Raw genomic sequence first — 17,533 nt, forward strand, 5'->3', positions numbered from 1 at the left:
GCAATGTGTAATTAACTGGGTCAGAGACGACTATGCTAGTAGACTTCTGCGGTTCAGATATTCTTCTAATTTTGCTGAATGCTGGAGAGCTTCCTGATTAGTGTGAGATTCAGAAGAACGTTTCAGCTTGCCCAGCGTAGCAGAGTTGAACAGTACAAAATAATGGGAACAAAACAGCAATTAAAAACAAAACAAAACCAACCCTCAGCCAAACCAGAAATAAAGACTTAAAAGATCACAGATATGTTAAAAACCTAAGTAACAATAGCAAGCAAGTAATAACAATTAACAGTATAGAAATAATGTTTTCATTTGTACAGATTGTAAGGAATGAAAATCTGACCAATATGGAATGAAACTATCGTAGTGATAGTTATGTCATGAGGAAGGGCTAGGTAAGACCACTAAAGGAAATAGTCTCATTCGCCATACAATAACAAACAATAGTCCTTAGCTGAAATGTTTGCTTGTTTTTGTTTGTTATTTTTTATTTCTGTCTGTTGTTGACAAAGATTGCTGTAATAAACTCAGGATAGTGAGTGTGTCAAAGTTGCTTGGAGAGGATTCTAAACAGAACTAAAAACAGGCTCTGTAATGGAAAACGAAGCATGAGATTATATAAAAAATAGGTGTGTTTTTTTTTTACAACTTGAATCAAATTACTGTCTGTGGACTAGGCCCAGAAGTCCTCTTCTGCAACATATAATAAAGTGCTTGACCTTCAGTGTACAAGCTGTCTAGGCAATAGCAGAGTTACCCAGTAAAACTTTGTCCTGTATCATGCTGTGGTAAGTAAACTACTACTTTTCCGGATCCAAGTGCAAAATGTACCTTTAGTTTTGAGTCTGTTGTTTTGAAAGAGGTAATTATGCATTACAATGTTAGAAGCATCCCAAAAAGGGACACAACTTTGGAAAATAAATACATTGTTGAAAGGTATTCTAGTTGTGTGACGTTTTCTCATTCCTGCTGTTGCTTCATTGAAATTAACACTGAATTATTTTTATGTAATTTGTTAACAGGTTAGGGAAACTCCTTTAGTTTAAAAACATACTCCCCCAGTATCTGAAGCTGACTGTTCAGTTATGGTTCCAGAATTCCATGTTTCACAACTAAAGCAATAAAATACATAAAGCAAGGCAGAGCTTTTCCCACCTGGTTTAAGACGTGCACTAGATGACCCTGCTTGGCAGGGAGGTTGGACCCAGATGATCTCCAGAGGTCCCTTCTAACCTCAACCATTCCGTGATTCTGTGAAGAATCAAATGGCATTTGCAATGTCTAGATTTAAAGTGAAGCTCAAAGATGCTATCACAATGTGAATGGTTGCATGACTAAAAATAAGACGAATATAACAGGAGGTAGCTTAATATTAAAGAACTAATGCAATGTAGTTTAAAAAAGGAAAATGGCTGACTTAAGTTGCTAGGTACTTAAGCTTCTTCACATAATTATACAACAAATGGAAGACAATAGTTTTTATTTTTTCTGTGTTTGACAGAACTAACAAGAAAGCCTTGGGAAAGAACAAATACAGTGAATGGAAGCAAGTCGCCTGTTATATCCAGGTACTCCATTTTGTACCAGTAGCTATCTTTTTCTATAAGTTTGCTGCTGTTGCTCATGCTGCTAAAGATATTTGACTAAAATAGCAAAAATAATACAAAGCAAAATTTTGGGGTTTAAAAGTCCTGCTATGAAACTGCTTTTGGCGATTTTAATTAAGAATAAAGTGTTGCTTTTGAAGAATGGTGAAAAGTGAAATTTTCATGGTAAAAGTAAAGCAAAAAGATTACTTAATAATTGTTGGCATATAACTTCAATAATCGTGGTATATATTTGCTTACAGAAAGGGTTAATTCTTTCTATTTCCTTATATTTTTAAGTCTGAAATTTCCTGCAGGGGAGACCAAGTTCAGTGCTATCATTCATATATTCAGTAATAAATCTACTGAATAGCTTTTCTCCTTTCTATTTCTGTGCTAATTATAGAACCTATATCTTGATATTTAAGCATCTTGGTGAGGTTTGGTTCAGTGACAGTTTTCAGTAGTTGCCTCATAACAATCCGAAGAAACATCCTAAAGAGTTATGGAGTGTTATGCATACTTCACTGCACTGACTGGTTGTTGGTAACTTGTCAACTGGAATTCCTGTTGGCACTGGGCATTATGGTAGGCATTTCAGTAATAAAATTACGTTAAGTAGGCTTGTAGCTCATTTTAGTTTTCATGTGTATTCTGGATACAGAGGTTAAAAGGTTCTGACCTGTGATAATCTGAAAAAGTTACCTGAATTTCTTAAAAGACAACAGAAGAATGTGTTAAACCTGAGAATGTTCTATTTGAAATTACTTCAATTCTCATTAAAATTCTGGCATGTTGGAAACAGCTATACAAGTTCTGTTGATTTGGGAAGAAAATAATTCTCTCTAAATGGCATTACTTGTCGTTGAGGTTGCCATTGAGGTCTCATCAGTTCTAAAATTAAGTACTAAACACTATCAGGCTATCAGTATCCGTGTCTTAATTCCAGAAATTACTAAGTCCGGTAACTTAAAATCTCTCCAGCCTTGATTCTGGTTGCTTGTATTGTGGGTCTCTTTTCATTTGTTCATTTGTTTTTTGTTTTGTTTGGTTTTGCTTTGTCAAAAAAAAAAAAAGTAACATTGGTGGTGATGTCCTCCCTGTTCTACTGCCAGTGTAACAAAATACTGCTTCACAAACTTTGCCTTGATTTCTTCTTCCTACACCTACCTGGTAGATCTTACGTGCTTTAACAGAGATCTCTTGTTTTCAAGCAGATTAAGGTATAAATACATGATATTGAGGGGGAACTTGTCACAGAAATATATTTTTTAAGGAATCCTAAAGGGATTTAGAGCATTTTAGATTTGATTATTTGAGGTATTTGCTGACCTGACCATTTGGGTATAGATTCTCCTATTCTCAGCCTATTTCACTGATCTTATTTCTACTGGTTAAATTCAGAGTTTACTGTAGTATGTTTAAAAAAGGATTTTTGACCTAGAAAGAATTACAGATCTTTTGAGACTTCTCTTGAGATGTGTTAAGAAAATCTATTCATCAAGCTTTTTTTCGTTGTCATCCAATGGAAAATGCTGATAGACTGCTAATTCAGACTAATTAGAGCCTCAGTGAGTGTATGCTCTATAAGGACTTAAATAAGGAATTCTTTGTTTAATCAAATATCAGTATTCTATTCTAGTGCTGTCATAACCTCCTGGAAGGTTCCATAGCATATATTGTAAAAACTGCAGATAAAGTTTTCCAAGCACTGTTTATGGTTTACCATACCAGGATGAGGAATATTTCATGGACTGAGAAAGGAAAGGTATTCATAGAAGGCTCTCTTAAATATCCTTGCATTTTTCTAAATTCTCTGAAGTTGACAACTCTGTCTACAAGCAAATTGTTAAGGTTTGAGTGAGTTAGTCAAAGGGCGCTGCTACTTGAAACACTAATACCATGTTTGCCAGAAAGGGGTTATCTTTCACCTGTTAAGCCTAGAAAACCTGCTCCTGACCTATACAGAGTGAACGTGCTCATTTATGGGGATTAAATAAAGCGTGCTTAAGAAAATGGCAAGTAAGCAATATTTTCTCTTGAGAGCTTCCAAGCAACTAGACAAAGGATTTGTTATTCAGAATGAATGTTTAAAATCAATACTATCCTATTTAAAATAAACCCTTTTTTTCTAGCGCAGATTTTTAAGTATTGAACTACATGTTTTTCATATTTCCTGATATGTTCAAAATAGAACTCTTGGAACACAATCAGTGAGGCTCCATTGTATTTAAGGTTTTAAAACTGAACATTAAGGTCTATTATAGCTCGTTAAGGTAGTGTTTCTCCCCTACTCATAGACGGGAATCTCCATGGAAAAACCTGCTTGTTTCTGAAAACAGGCTCTATGATTCACTAAACAGGTATTATCCTGTTAGGATTTGAGACTTCTTAATGATTAAAATCTTTCTTACTTTCTTACTTTTTTTTTTTTTTTTTACCAATTCAAGGGTGGACTTTTTCTACATAGATTGGTAATCACCACATGCATGATCAGGTTCCTCTTTGTATTTCATTTGTCCAGTTAAGCGCGTTTTTGGCTGGTTCTGAAGGCAAATTGAGGTGGTTTAAGAAACAGCTTTGAATTCAAAATAAATACTAGATTTCTGTTAATCACCACCTGCAAAGTTAGAAATTCTTGTTGGATATGCCATGATTTAGTAAACCTTCTGCATTGTCCTGAGAAATTTTTCACAAACGTAAGAAATATACAGGAATAGCAGGTAATTTTCCAAGTGAATTTTCATGTCTTGCTGCCACAGGTTAAGTAAAGATAAATAGATTTTGCCTGACATAAGCATATGAAAGAATAACGGAATCATTAAACATAAATTAATGTTTCAATTGGGAGAATATTCACAAATTTAAAAATAACTGTCTATTTTAAACTGTAGTTTCTGTAGTGGTACAAAAATTTTGCACAAAATACTGACATTTAAAGCTCTTTGGGTTTTAAGAGCTTTCTGCAGTTAAACTTCTTAGAGCTTTGATTTTTTTTTGAACACTGAATTATTGAATCAAATTCCACTTTCATTTTTCATCAAAGCACTCACTGTGGTGAATACTTCATATTTTGTATAAGAAGTTCCCCTTTGAGATACTTATCTTTGGTGGTGTATTCTGCATGTTGGCATGAATAAAATCTTTATCTCGCATGTTTGTTTTAAGGTGCTTTAGGGATTACGAAGGTTGCCTCACTGTCCTGCCAGGCAATGCTATGAAAAACCACACGGGAGTGCTCTGTAGCCATTTTAGGACTAATGGTTGGGATGTTTTATTTGCTAATTTTCAGTGGCTAATGTCTGTCTTAATGGCAACTGCATTCACCATGAATCTTTTCTCTGAGCAAACTGGAGAAGGAAAAGAATAATTTGGGTAGAGGGGAAGCTAGACTTGACTGAGATAAGTAATTATCTAGTTTACAAGTTAAGGTCTTTCATATTCGATTGAATGAAGAAGTTCTTGCAGGACTTCTTAGAAAAAAATTGGATGCGTTCCTACACTTGAGTGGTCAAGTTTTTAAGAAGGCTTTCCTGTTATACCTCTAGACAGGTATTTCACTAGTAGGAATATGTGGCATAAGATTGGCAGAGCTACCTTTTTATTGTAAAGATTTTGAGCAAAATAAGCAGCAGTCTGTTTGTGGAGATACGTTCTTTAAAGTGTAAGTAATTTTATTAAAATACTCAAATATGTTCTTTGAATTCTTTTAATAAAACGCAGTAGATCCCTGTTATCTCTTGTCAGGAATAGCTTTGGGGAGGAAACTGATTTTTTTTTTTATTTCAGTTTAGTTTGTTAAATGCTATAATGCTCTAGTATATGGGAACAAAGACACTTAATGATCAGAAACAATATATGGAGAATCTGAAAAACTCACGCTGTTCTGCTTGGAGTCAGTCTGTGTTTGCGCTTTCAGGTATAAACTGCAAAAGTAGCATTCTAAACGTCAGATATGTGAAGCAGCAGCATTTGCCAAAGTTCACATCTTGATTTTTATTTTGAGCAAGGAATTCTTGCACTGTCAGTATCTAAAGATTTTTGTAAAAGATCCCAAACTGTGGTTTGTCTTCATAGCATTAGCACACACCGTCGATCTTCTGATGGCTACAAGGTGAATTCTGTTTTCCAGGTGCTTCTACAATAAAGTTATTTAATATTTCTTATTCTGTCTTAATCCATGGATCGTGTATTTCATTTCAGTGTGTTTCAAGTCCAGTAATGTTAGCAGTGTCTCTTTTGGAACTCGTTTAACAGTATTCTGATCCCATGTGAAGAACAGAGCTGGTGGTGTAACAGAGAATGTTCTTGCACCTATCCGCTTGATGCAAAGTCCATCAGCAAAGGGACAGTTAAACACTGCTTTTGCTGACTCTGTTTTGCATGGCTAATTATTGGCAGTTTTTTCCTACATGGGTGCAACAGGACTTCACATAAGTAACTTATCAGTGCACAGAATTAGTCATGAAGCTTTAAAAACACAAGTGTTGAGGTTTCTACCACTTGCACCAGAGTTCTTGTCTTCCAAAAAAAAGAAAAAAAGGATTTATAAATTTAAAATGCTGTCACCAGATTACCTGGTAGCTATGAATTTGTATTAGAATGGTGCCAATGTGATAAATGTTACTGTATATAGGTTGTGTGGAAAAAAATTGCAACTTGTGTCACATGCTATGTCTGTTTTTCGCACTGTGAACCAACAAGAGGTGAAAGTATGGAGAGTACAAACCTGAGGAAGTTTCTGTAGTATCAGAATGATAATTGAGTGTGCATCCCCTTTTCTGTTCAGAGTTGCACTTGGAGTGTTTTTCTTCTGTTAGCAAATAAGAAAATAGTCTGTCAAATTTTAAGTCATGAAGACCATCAGGATTGAGGCTCATTCTGCTATTATTGAAAAGCCAGAGTGTAATCAAACTATTTCTTCATGGATAAACTACTATCTTGTAAGGGGAGATGAGTGAGACCTGAAAGTACTGGTTTTGTTTAAAAAAAAAAAAAAAAAAGTATATTATAGGGGTTCTTTTTTTTCTGAGTGAGAGCACAGCTTGTTCGTGCTAGATAAATAATTTTCCATTTATCTAGGCATTTTTAAAGCAATGGATACATTACTTTGTGTCCCTCATGTACTGAAATCAGATACTGTGTATGGGAAAGAAAGTAAGAAGCATAACTGTACCTTTCCTGCTGGCTTATTTTTTTCCTGTGCCTGGTCACCTTCCAGCTTAACAAAAAAAGGTTGTACCTTCAAGTAACAAATCTTGAAAAATGCAGTGTTTAATTACTTCCTCCTATGTAAGAATTTGTAAGTGAGAAACTGAATGTAAGCCAGGCTTTTTTGTTCAGTGATACCACATACACAGACGGTGAAATAGGACCCAGTTTTTTTATACCATTACCCTACCCTTAAAGTCCACATTCTACTGTTAGCATCTAGCTTCTCTCTCTGCTTATAGCTGCGCATATGGAAGGCCCTTTGGAAGTGTAGTTAAGTACATGAGTCTGAAAGTTGCACGTTGTATAAACAGGGGATCAGAAAAAGGGAAAAAAAATGTGGTTGAAAAACCTCTTATTTTGGAACCTGTTTTAAGAATGCAGGATAATCTTTGTAGGCAAATTTTCGATGTCTTAGGAGAGTAACCAAACATCAGAACCAAAACATCAGAACTTCCTCCCAAATATTATATGATAAAACTTGCTGCCATTACAGTATCTTTGTTTTCAGTAGCTTTAGAATGCATGGAATCATATAGGTTGGAAGGGACCTCTGGAAGCTGTCTATTCCAGATGCCTTCTCAAAGCAGGAATTAGATAAGGTTATTCACTCTTGCCCTGCTGAATCCTCAAAGTCTTCAAGGGTAATGCCACACACCACATGCTTTTAGGTTGCAGTATCAACATGCACTCATTAAGAGGGAGTGCTTCTTTCAGAGAGCCTTTTCTGAGATAAGTAGTTTCAAAGGGGAAAAGGAAAAGTATTTGGCATTCAAAGGAGATCAGTTTTTCACGAACACTCTAAAAACATCGGAAACCACTGACAATGAAATATATCTGCCAGTTGAATTGTTCTTGTTTTGAACTAATAACTTATTCCTATGGTAATTAATATTTCCAGTGCGTGGAAAACGTTCTTGGTTGTTGGTTTCCAATCTGTGTGGTATTTTGGGTCTAATTTTTTCAGATTTTCCTTTCATTCATATTTTTAATATTGTTTTGATAGATGAATATTAGCAAGTTTGATGGAGAAGTATTATGTATGTTGTAATAATGAGTGACCAGTAACTTACTGATTTGTTTTTGTACTGCAGACCAAAATCTACACCAACGGGGCAACCCAGTGCCAATGGAGTACAGTCAGAAGGTCTAGATTATGACAGATTGAAGCAGGTACATATATGTTGCTTTGTACAGAAAACTTGGCTATTGGGACCTGAAGCTCTCAAATACCAGTTTTGAACTGTTTTCTTAATTAGTTCCAAACTTCAGTAATTATTTAATTATTAGTAGTTACTTTTCCCCAAACTTATTTCAGTATTCTTAGGAGCTATAATTGTACGATGCCTGCTTACAGAGCCCCATTACTTTCTCCCAGATGCTTGTTCCTGCTTTTGCATTACACAGAATACACAAGATGGTGTTGATACTATAGATGGAACTGGTAAAATCAGTTTGCTTAGAAAACCTTTCTTTCCCCTCTCCTCTCTCCCAAAACAAAGACTGCTCTGCCTACCAAAGTATAACCTTTTTTATATCAGAGATGAGCATTTGTGGTCATGAGCTTGGTGATGAAACAGCATCCAGTGGTATCCCCTTTTCTGGCTATCTGTGGAAATGAGCCTTGTGTGAAGAAGGAAGCTTCCTGTTAGATTAGCAAAACATGTTACTGGATGCTTTGGAAAACTTTTCTAACAGTTACCTGTACATGACAATTATTTGGCAAGCATACCATAATCTGAGCAACAAAGACCTCAGCGACAGATCTGTCACTTGTGTCAAGGCAGGAGATACCAGTTAACAGTATTTCTAATATTTAGACGAAGACCTCCCATGCTAGAAGGAAGGGAGTTCCTCATAGGAACCCTCGCAGGAGCAAATTGATTTAATTTACCTTTGTTCCTCAAGCTACTAAGAAGTCTTCCTTTGAGGCCATATGATCATCTTTGCTGATTATAGGTGATTCCTTTTCATTAAAGATTCTCTTTTGAGAGTAGTTGATATTTGGGATGTAGGGATGATACTGATCTGAGAACGTTTCTATGAGGTGTTCCAAGTTCTCTGCTTAAGACAGTAAGATAATACTACTGTATGTTTTTTCTCTGTAATGCTTAATAATGCCTCTGCTAATACTTAAGTTGTTCAGGAAATGTACATTCTTTCTGGCTCAAAAACAAAAAACACCCCACCATTTCTGATGTTAACACAAATAGATTCCCTGTGGGTTTTTTTGAGTCTTGTATGAGGAAATGCAGTTTTCTATTTTCTAGTAACTGTTCCAACCAGACGGTAAAAAAGATCTGCGCTCTGTGCAAATATGATTTTTTTTTTTTTGCTGTTGTCCTGGAAAGAGACATCTTTGATTTCTTTATAATCCTTTTTGGCTACATAAAAGCCTAGGATTGTAGTGTCTGTTCTGGAGATAAAACAGGTACTCCTCAAATTTTATGGAGGATTTTTAGCACTCATGCTACAACTTGTAGATAGCAGTCTGGATGATTTTATGTTGTCAGTGGTTCTTTTGAGTTGAAGTCTGTGTAGATCCTATAATCTCATAAAGTTCAGATGTACCAAATTTCCAGCAGTCTGAGTCTAGATGGCTAGATTGTTTAGGGTGGATTGTTTTGTTTTTGGACAAAATGGGCAGTTACTATTAAGTATTTGACACATCACAAGTGCATTCTCGTGCTTCATAACAGCTTGTTGGCATATCCATTCTCTAATGGGAGGAATGCAGCTCTTCCCACCTTCTCCAGGAGCTTAAATTGCATGAGGGTACCTCTTAAGCTTTGATGCTGTTACTTGAAGACAGTTCATGCATATATGGTGTGTGTATGTGTTTGAGGAACATCTAAAAAATGTCTAGTATTGCACGTTAGTATTCTATTTATGTTGAAAAGCTGAAAAAGAGCTGAATATCTTCATTAAAACAATCTTTTGGAAGCGTTTACTGATGATTACTGTTTTGCCTGGGATGAGACTGTACTTTCAAGAAACAGACAGTACTTCCCACTCTGGTTTCAAAAGCATTTTCTTAAAATAATTATCCCAAATCAGATGTACAGAAGGCTGCAGAAAAATTTGATAGCATTTAACTCAGTCATTTTCATTAGGTCAAATTCCAGTTTGTGACTGGGGCTAACTTGATAACTTGATCCCATTTTTTTTTTCCTTTGAATGCTTTCTGGGCCTTTCTTTTTTTAAACTAACTTTCTTTGTATTGCATATGAGCTTTCATCTGTGATAGAGCTCCCTTATTTTAAAGGGATGATCCAATTATTATTTAGGAATTATATTAGTGCAATATTCTAACTTAAGTATTTTCCTTCTTTAATAAGTACTACTGAAATCAATTTATAAGACTTATACTTTTTTAATCTTATTCTTTAAATTATATCTTCAGTAAGAATATTTTATGAATGCTTTAGATTTTGGGGATTAATTCCTTAAGATAAAGGGTGGAATATAAATTTCAGAACTGTTAAAGGTTGGTTGAAGGCTAGAATAATTTTGGATTTCTCTCAGTAGAAAGCTAGATGTTCCAAAACTAATCTATTACTCTGACACCATAGGATATTTTAGATGAAATGAGAAAGGAGTTAACGAAATTAAAGGAGGAACTCATTGATGGTAAGTATCAATTTATTTTGTTATTGTTGAGTCTCAGAGCAAGTAATTTTTAAGCTGCACCAAAATGTAAGCTTAGTATGCTTCTATTCTGAGAATCAAATATTGGAAAATATAGACTTGTTGATATTCTGTTGGCATTCTTTCATTTGTGCCTGTGGAGACAAGGGTTCACAGGTTGAGATGAGGACAATCTAAAGGGAAAAAGAAAAACAGGCAAAGGCTGCGTGGAAGCAAAGAAAAGAATATTCCCTATTTCCCTTTAGCAAACAATATTTGGCCACATTTTGGGAATCAGGGCCTTGATAGACAGCCATTGTTCAGGAGGACAGTTTTTTGTAACAAGAGTTCCCCTTCTTCTTCCCCTTCCTCAGCTTTTATTGCTAAGTGTGAATTTATATGGCATGGAGTATCTTTTGGTCAGTTTAAGTCATCTGCCCTGGTGATGTCCTCTCCCCACCTCTTGCCCACCCGCAGCCTTTTAGCTTTGTGGTGATTTGGAGGCAGCCTTGATGCTATGCCAGCACTGCTTAGCAAAAGACAAACCATCGGTGTGATATCAGTGCTGTTTCAGCTACAAGTGCAGAGCACAGCACTGTATGGGCTGATGTTGGGAAAGTTAATTCCATCCCAGCCAGACCCAGTACTGTGCCAGACCTACTGGTATGTTGTATGTCTTATTTCCTCTTCTCTGTTTTTTTCAAAAGTGCTTTGACACCAAGTGTTGTCTTTTGAATGTGTGCTCTGAGACATTTGCAGTTATCTTTTATATCGTCGTTGTAAACGGGCTATTTTTATAATTAAAATAATCCAGGGCTGCTGGTGTGCATATTTCAAAACTAAATATATTCTAATATTCACTATGGTTATGTTTCTAGCTTCCAGTCTTCTAATGTTTGGTCTTTAACATAAAATTCAAGTAAAATAATTTTCACAATGTTCATTTTTATTTTAACAGAAGATATTTTATTAAATAGTTTTCCGTAGTTATGGGAAATTATTCAGGAATAATAATCTTTAAAATCGTTGAATCAAAAAGTAAATAAAACTGTATGGGTGTTAATGTTTTTTACTGCTTTGTGGATTGTACCAAAATGAAGTATGGTCATATTGAAACTAGTACCACAACTGGGAAAATAGTAAATGTCATCAACAGATGTGGTAGAAAGAGCTGACTGGTTTTGCGCTACAATGCAGTGCTTTTCCCTATACTTAAATCAGTAACTGTTTCATAAAAGACTTTTTCTTCATTAATATTTTGACTATGCTGTGTATCACAGCCTTTTGGATAGTACGATGCAAACAGCGTATGGCCCAGAGGCTATTGCTAAGCTTAAATAAGCCCACACACATACTCCTTGATATCTCAGTGGTAGACTTGCTGGAGATGTAGAACTGAAAAATAAAAAGTTAATTGAAAACCTAGCAGGAGTGAAAAGCGTTCTGCCTAGCTGAGAGTGACGCTTGCCTTTAACCACATGTGAGGCGTATTACATATAAATTATTCATTTTCTGAGACGTTTTAGTAGGATGAACTTTCTTTAAGAGGTTAGTTATTAATTCTGGCTTTCTTCCTTGACTTGAAATGTTTGATTTGTTAATTTCTCTCTTTTTCTCTCTAGCTATCAGGCAGGAACTGAGCAAGTCGAATACTGCATAGAAAGACTAGTACTAAGCCGATGTGACTCTTTAACTTGATATAAAACTGACTACGTTTTGTGAGCTGTTAGAAGAAAATGGAGACAGACACTTGGAAGGAGGGAGAAACAACATATTCTGAAAAGCTTCAGGCACATCACTCTGGTGATACGCTATTTTCCTCCTAGTTTGCAGCTTTTTTCTGACCTTTACAGCAAGGTGGAAAAGAGTCTTAAAGTTACTGTAATGGTTGTGCAGAATTTCCTACACCTATCAGACAAGATCACAGTGCTTTGAAGTATACTCATGACAAGATAAAATTGCACATGTTTCAGAATCTGTTGTTACACAAAATAAACAAACAGGGAAAAGCTTGGGAAGGCTTTTCAGAGAGGTTTTCTTTATTAATGAAGGATTTAGCAAGTTATACTGTTGTACTTCAAATGAATCTCAGGTTTGTCTTCCTATCATATCTGATATTTCCATGAATAATTTAAAAGATCAGATGTGTATAAGTTCAGTTCACAAAATAATGGAATGATGAGAAATATGTGCTTTTTAAGGGCAGTATTTGTAAGTGAATGACCTAGACAGGGATCACATGTTGAGTTTTTGGAATTTTATGATAGGAAGCCTCTCTAGTTAGCCTTCATGCAATTTTATAGGAAAAAAAAAAAAGCAAATACAGTCCAGAGTTTAAAGATGTAGATGCCTTCCTACATTGTTACAATGCTTTACCAAATCTAAGACTTCTACATAATGCGAATCAGCAGTCAAATGTAAATCATTAGTATGTTGTAGATTTACAGTAGATTTTTGGGCTTTTTTTAGATTTATGCATGTGGACATTTTTGTAATGTAACACAACACAGCTTTTTAATTAAAAGAAAAATTGCATGTCACAGATATTAAGTAGCCTTTTTATTTTTAAGGCTTAATTTATGCCCAGAAAATGTGGGATGAGGGAGGGGGAAGGCGACACATTTTTATTACTTTCTACACTTTTCTTCATCTTACATGCATGTGTAATAATGAGGAAAATGTGACTTTTATCAGTAACCATGTTAATGGAACCAGGTACTTAATCCTTTTTATATCTTTTTTTTTTTTAGTTTTATATTTGAAATTCAGTAATACTTCCATAATGGTTCTGAAACTCCCATGTGAATCTAACTCATTTCTTGGCAAGAGAACAAACACTTAGACATCTGAATTGCTGAGGATGCACCTGTATAAGTGCATTGTTCTTTATCTTTTTACCATGACCTTCTGCTTCACGGTTTTCTGAGACTACTTTTTTGATTGCTTAATGAAACAAGACAACAGTTAGTTGCATTAGAATAATGGAGCATGAGGTCACAGTAAATGTCCCCTTCTTCTGATTTATCTGCCACTTTCCTTGGGGGAGGGATGGGGGTGGGGCATGACATAAAAACAAACAAATAAAAATAAAACAGCTGCTCCAAAATCCAAACTCTAGAAAGCGTCAGTGGTATGTCATTGGTTTCAGTCACTAAATCGGGAGTAATTTTTGGGAGAGATGACACCCTTATATTTCCCCAGATTTTCGGTTTTTGTTTGTAATTGTTTTAATGTGGTACAGTTCAGTGGCATATAAATTCTGTGAATGGGATCTGTAGTGCTTTTGGAAAAACAATACAGATCAAAATCTTCCCATTTCTTTTGCACTAACAATTTCTCTGAGCCGTACCAGTGCCATGTTTGCTTTGTGATCTGTGCTGTTCCAAAAGAAAAGTTTACTTTCAACTTTTGGAGAGGTTAATGTACATGCAGCTCCATCCTTAGGACAAATGCTTTCAATAACATACTGTCTTAAGTGCTGAACACCAAAGTAAAGCAGCACTTAGTGCTTTCGAAAGGCTTAAAATGGAATTTTTTCTCCAAACATTTCCTGTTTCTATACCTTCAAAGTCTGAGAGAAGATGAAAGTGGAAATACTGACCAACTGAATTAATGAATCATTAAAAAAAAGTTTTTCCTGCACGTGTTTATTGAAGGCATTGAAAAAAGAAATCCATAGTAAGCTTGTAAAGTACTGTTTTACTCAAAATAAGAGGAGGCATTTTCATCTTTGTTAATGTAACTTTATTTTACATGGACATTTTCAGCATTAAGGAAGTTTATCCTTGTCAGAAATCATGTTTGATTTGTTTATAGGAGAGTTCAGGAGTAGCATAGTGGAATAGTGTGAATGGGTATAAGTGGTCCAAAACTAAATGATGAACTACTAGATTTTGCAAGGAACTGGCTTATGCACTAAACGTTTTGTGCCTTGGTCTAAAATTAACATGATTTCTGTTTAAAAGAAAAAGGAACAGATGTCTTCTTTTGTGCTGCTTCTACATACATAATTTCTATAATCCCAAATTGCTGAATTGGTTCTTTCCAGAAAATCTGATTGAGTTAAAGATAACTGTAAACATCTCCTGTCATACTGACAGTTGCAACATTTTCAGAGATTTCAGTATTGAAAATGATCTGCAGAAGCTAAGATTATTTTGCTTACTGGTAACTAAGTTCTTTGAAAACCATATTGTGGTGGTTCTGTGCTTTTGTACAATGGATGTCTTAAACTGAGGACAGTTTAGGGGATCCTTTCTAACTCCAGGAAAGCGTTGCTTTTCTCAACACTGTGATCTGATCTGTGATAAATCTGTACTATATACAAGTGGCTAACAAGTCAACCACAAACTGAATGTAAAAATCTTAGTGCTGGTGCTGAAATCTCTTCAGACAGTCATAATGATTTCCAGTTCATTGTTTTAAAAAGTTATCAAGCATCAAGTGTCAATCAAAAACTGAAGATGATCACTAATGAATGTTGAATTTTCATGCATTTAGGTTTACCTTCCTTTTAGTTTCTCAGTTCATTCTCTGCTATTTTTACCATATTGTGTCATTTTAAATTTCTTACATGCTAACGTTTTGTTTGAGCGAATGAAATAAAATTGCAATATATACATGTTGCCACCATTTATTTATGGAACTTCATAGAGGAATATCGTACATTTACTACTAAAATTCTCAAACTTTAATGACTGTGATAATTCCTTAATCCTTGATTTCACCACTCATTTTTGTTTTTCCTTTGGAAGATTTGATAGAGAACATTAAATACCTTACAAAGAATGTAACTGCACTGGCTATGTAATATTCGTGAATGATAACTACTGTACATATATCAAATCCATTTTAAGTGTGTGATTTTATTTACATTCTAACAAGGCACACTTTGTTCTAGGTATCCACAGAGAACTCGGAAGGCAGGGACAGGCAAAAACTAGGGATAAAATAACTACAGTTAGTCCAACTTTCTCTTGTTGCTTTTATGTTAATTACTTATTTTCAATACTAGTAATAAAAAAAAATCTACCATGAAAGATTAGTATAGCTTTCTGTACATTAATAAGAACGGTTTCAATTTGTCTTAAAGCAGAATATTGCAAGTAGCTGTTAAAATGTTCTTGATTTAGGCTACTAAAAGCTGTGTTGTTTTGCTGTTGCTTTTTTATTCAGAAAGCACCAGTTCTTATCCTCTTCTAATTTGCCTGGTACATCTTAATCAACATTGTTTTGAACTCCCATTTCTTGCTCTCTTGCCGTGTTTTTATGGACTTGATGTTTCTCCACAGTTGTGAAAGATGCAGTCAGGCTGTGTTCACTGTGGCAGTTTCATGCTTCAGGGTACACCTGTTGCATGACAGTGTGTAAACTGCGGCAGCTCTTAACTAGTGGCTGTGAAAAACTGCAGTCTGAAACATCAGTGTTAGCCAACCAGGCTAGCAAGATTAAGTCATTCTGCAACCAACACGATAATGACGTGCACCGGCACCGTACTCAATTACTTCTGACTGTAGCCTAAATGGCCAGGTATCTGTCTACAGCAGCAGGCCCAAATCCAGAACTGCGATTCAAGTTATACTTCACGCTACACGGGAAGATACCTTTCCTCTCTGCTGCCAGCGATCCTTATGACTTGCTGTCTGGCTCTGGGAGAGCCTGGGTCTGTCTCCTGTTTTCTTGAAGCCTGTACTTAAGGAGAGAGGAGACAACTTCATGGTGATGCAAACGTGTGATACTATGGCATGTAATTTCTCATTTGGAAGTCTTTTAAGCCCTTAATGAAAAGAGGATCTTGTCAGCTGAATACAATAAGGGTATTTTTCTAGTGTTTCTGCCAGTGAGGTTGGTTCTCTTCAGCTTTTTCTTCAGTGAAATGTTTAGGGTATCTTTCCTGTAAGGTGTTAAATCTTGGTTGTTCTGTCTCTGGCAGCTTGGAAGCTAGTTATTCTGCAGGCTGGCTTTAATTTATTTTATTTTTTTTGTAGTTTACATACTGATTTTAGTTGCTTTATTTATTCAGCTCTTCAGCTTAGTCTTATGTCATCTTTGTTCACCATGAGCTGAAGTAAAAATGCGATGCCAACACAGTACTGGTAAAACATAAGTTCTGTGTGTTGTGTATGTATATAGAACATGTTAAGTGGTTTTGGTTGCAGGAAGATGGAAGTTTGTTTTTTATATATATAAAAAAAACAACCAAAAACACACTATAATACAACATTCTATGTCCTTTACCTGTTTTATGCAGTCTTAGCTGCCCCCAAACTGACTTTTTTAAAAGCAATAATGGGTTAATCCAGCTTTGTCAAACATTGATGTTAGTGTCAAGTTTGGCACCAACTGTAAGTTAATTTAAAAATTTTTTTCAAGTAAAATTATTGCTAGTTAATAGTCTGCTATAACTGGGATAGCATTTTGGCAACAAGTTAAAAATTTCTGATTTAAATTCCTGAGCAGTATTATGAAGTCTGTCCATCAGTGTCGAGAGATGCATGATACCTATTTTTTAAAGTTGTATATTACAAAAGTAGAAAAGTTGTCTGTGACTGATCAAGCCGGTGATTATCGACACTTGAAATATTCTCTTCTGAAAATGGTTAAGTATGCTCAGTTACAGTGCTAAATGTTGCTTGCCAGGGTATCTCAACAAGAGTCATATAATGCTTGCAAATATGCCCCATCTTTTTAGTTGGTGAACAAGACTGGGCTGTTGGGGAGCAAGGAGAAAATTTTCCAAACTGACTTTGTACTGAGACTAACATTTCTTAAAGGGACTATATTTACCTGACCACATAGGCTATCACCATTGGGTTTTTGATAGAAAATGAAAAGGGAAAAGAGTCGGTGATTTCAGTGAAACTGGAGCCAGTGTATAGCACTTGAAGAACTGGCTAACGTTCACTTAAGTGATTTATCTTAAGGGGTGACTTTGGGATACGGAAACAATGAGGATTAAATAATCCTAAATTACGTGCTATCTAGGAGAGTCTTAATGAAGAGAAAAGTAAATTTGTTAACTGTCACAGCATATTACTACTTTTACACATTCAAAAGTGTTTCTTTAAATCATCCCAAACGAATGCCTGACAAGGGTGAAGTATTTTACT

The 17,533-nt window shown here is 35.4% G+C and overlaps 1 protein-coding gene across 6 annotated transcripts in view; it reads left to right on the forward strand.

Moving 5' to 3' along the window:
- The window catches only part of ENAH (ENAH actin regulator), a 97,989-nt gene extending 82,946 nt beyond the window's left edge, over positions 1-15,043 (forward strand). For 3 of the 6 annotated variants that reach the window (XM_083828490.1, XM_083828492.1, XM_083828494.1), the window contains 5 exons: positions 1,502-1,568; positions 3,887-3,949; positions 7,892-7,970; positions 10,370-10,427; positions 12,047-15,043. In XM_083828490.1, the coding sequence (XP_083684616.1) occupies positions 1,502-1,568; positions 3,887-3,949; positions 7,892-7,970; positions 10,370-10,427; positions 12,047-12,084 (305 nt within the window). In that variant the 3' untranslated portion in view covers positions 12,085-15,043. The remainder of the gene's footprint in view (positions 1-1,501; positions 1,569-3,886; positions 3,950-7,891; positions 7,971-10,369; positions 10,428-12,046) is intronic. The other 3 variants (XM_083828491.1, XM_083828493.1, XM_083828495.1) reach the window with 1 other exon arrangement.
- Positions 15,044-17,533: the final 2,490 nt, after the last annotated feature.

The sequence above is a fragment of the Anser anser genome (assembly GCF_964211835.1).
Source record: "Anser anser genome assembly, chromosome: 3".
Taxonomy (NCBI): Eukaryota; Metazoa; Chordata; class Aves; order Anseriformes; family Anatidae; genus Anser; species Anser anser.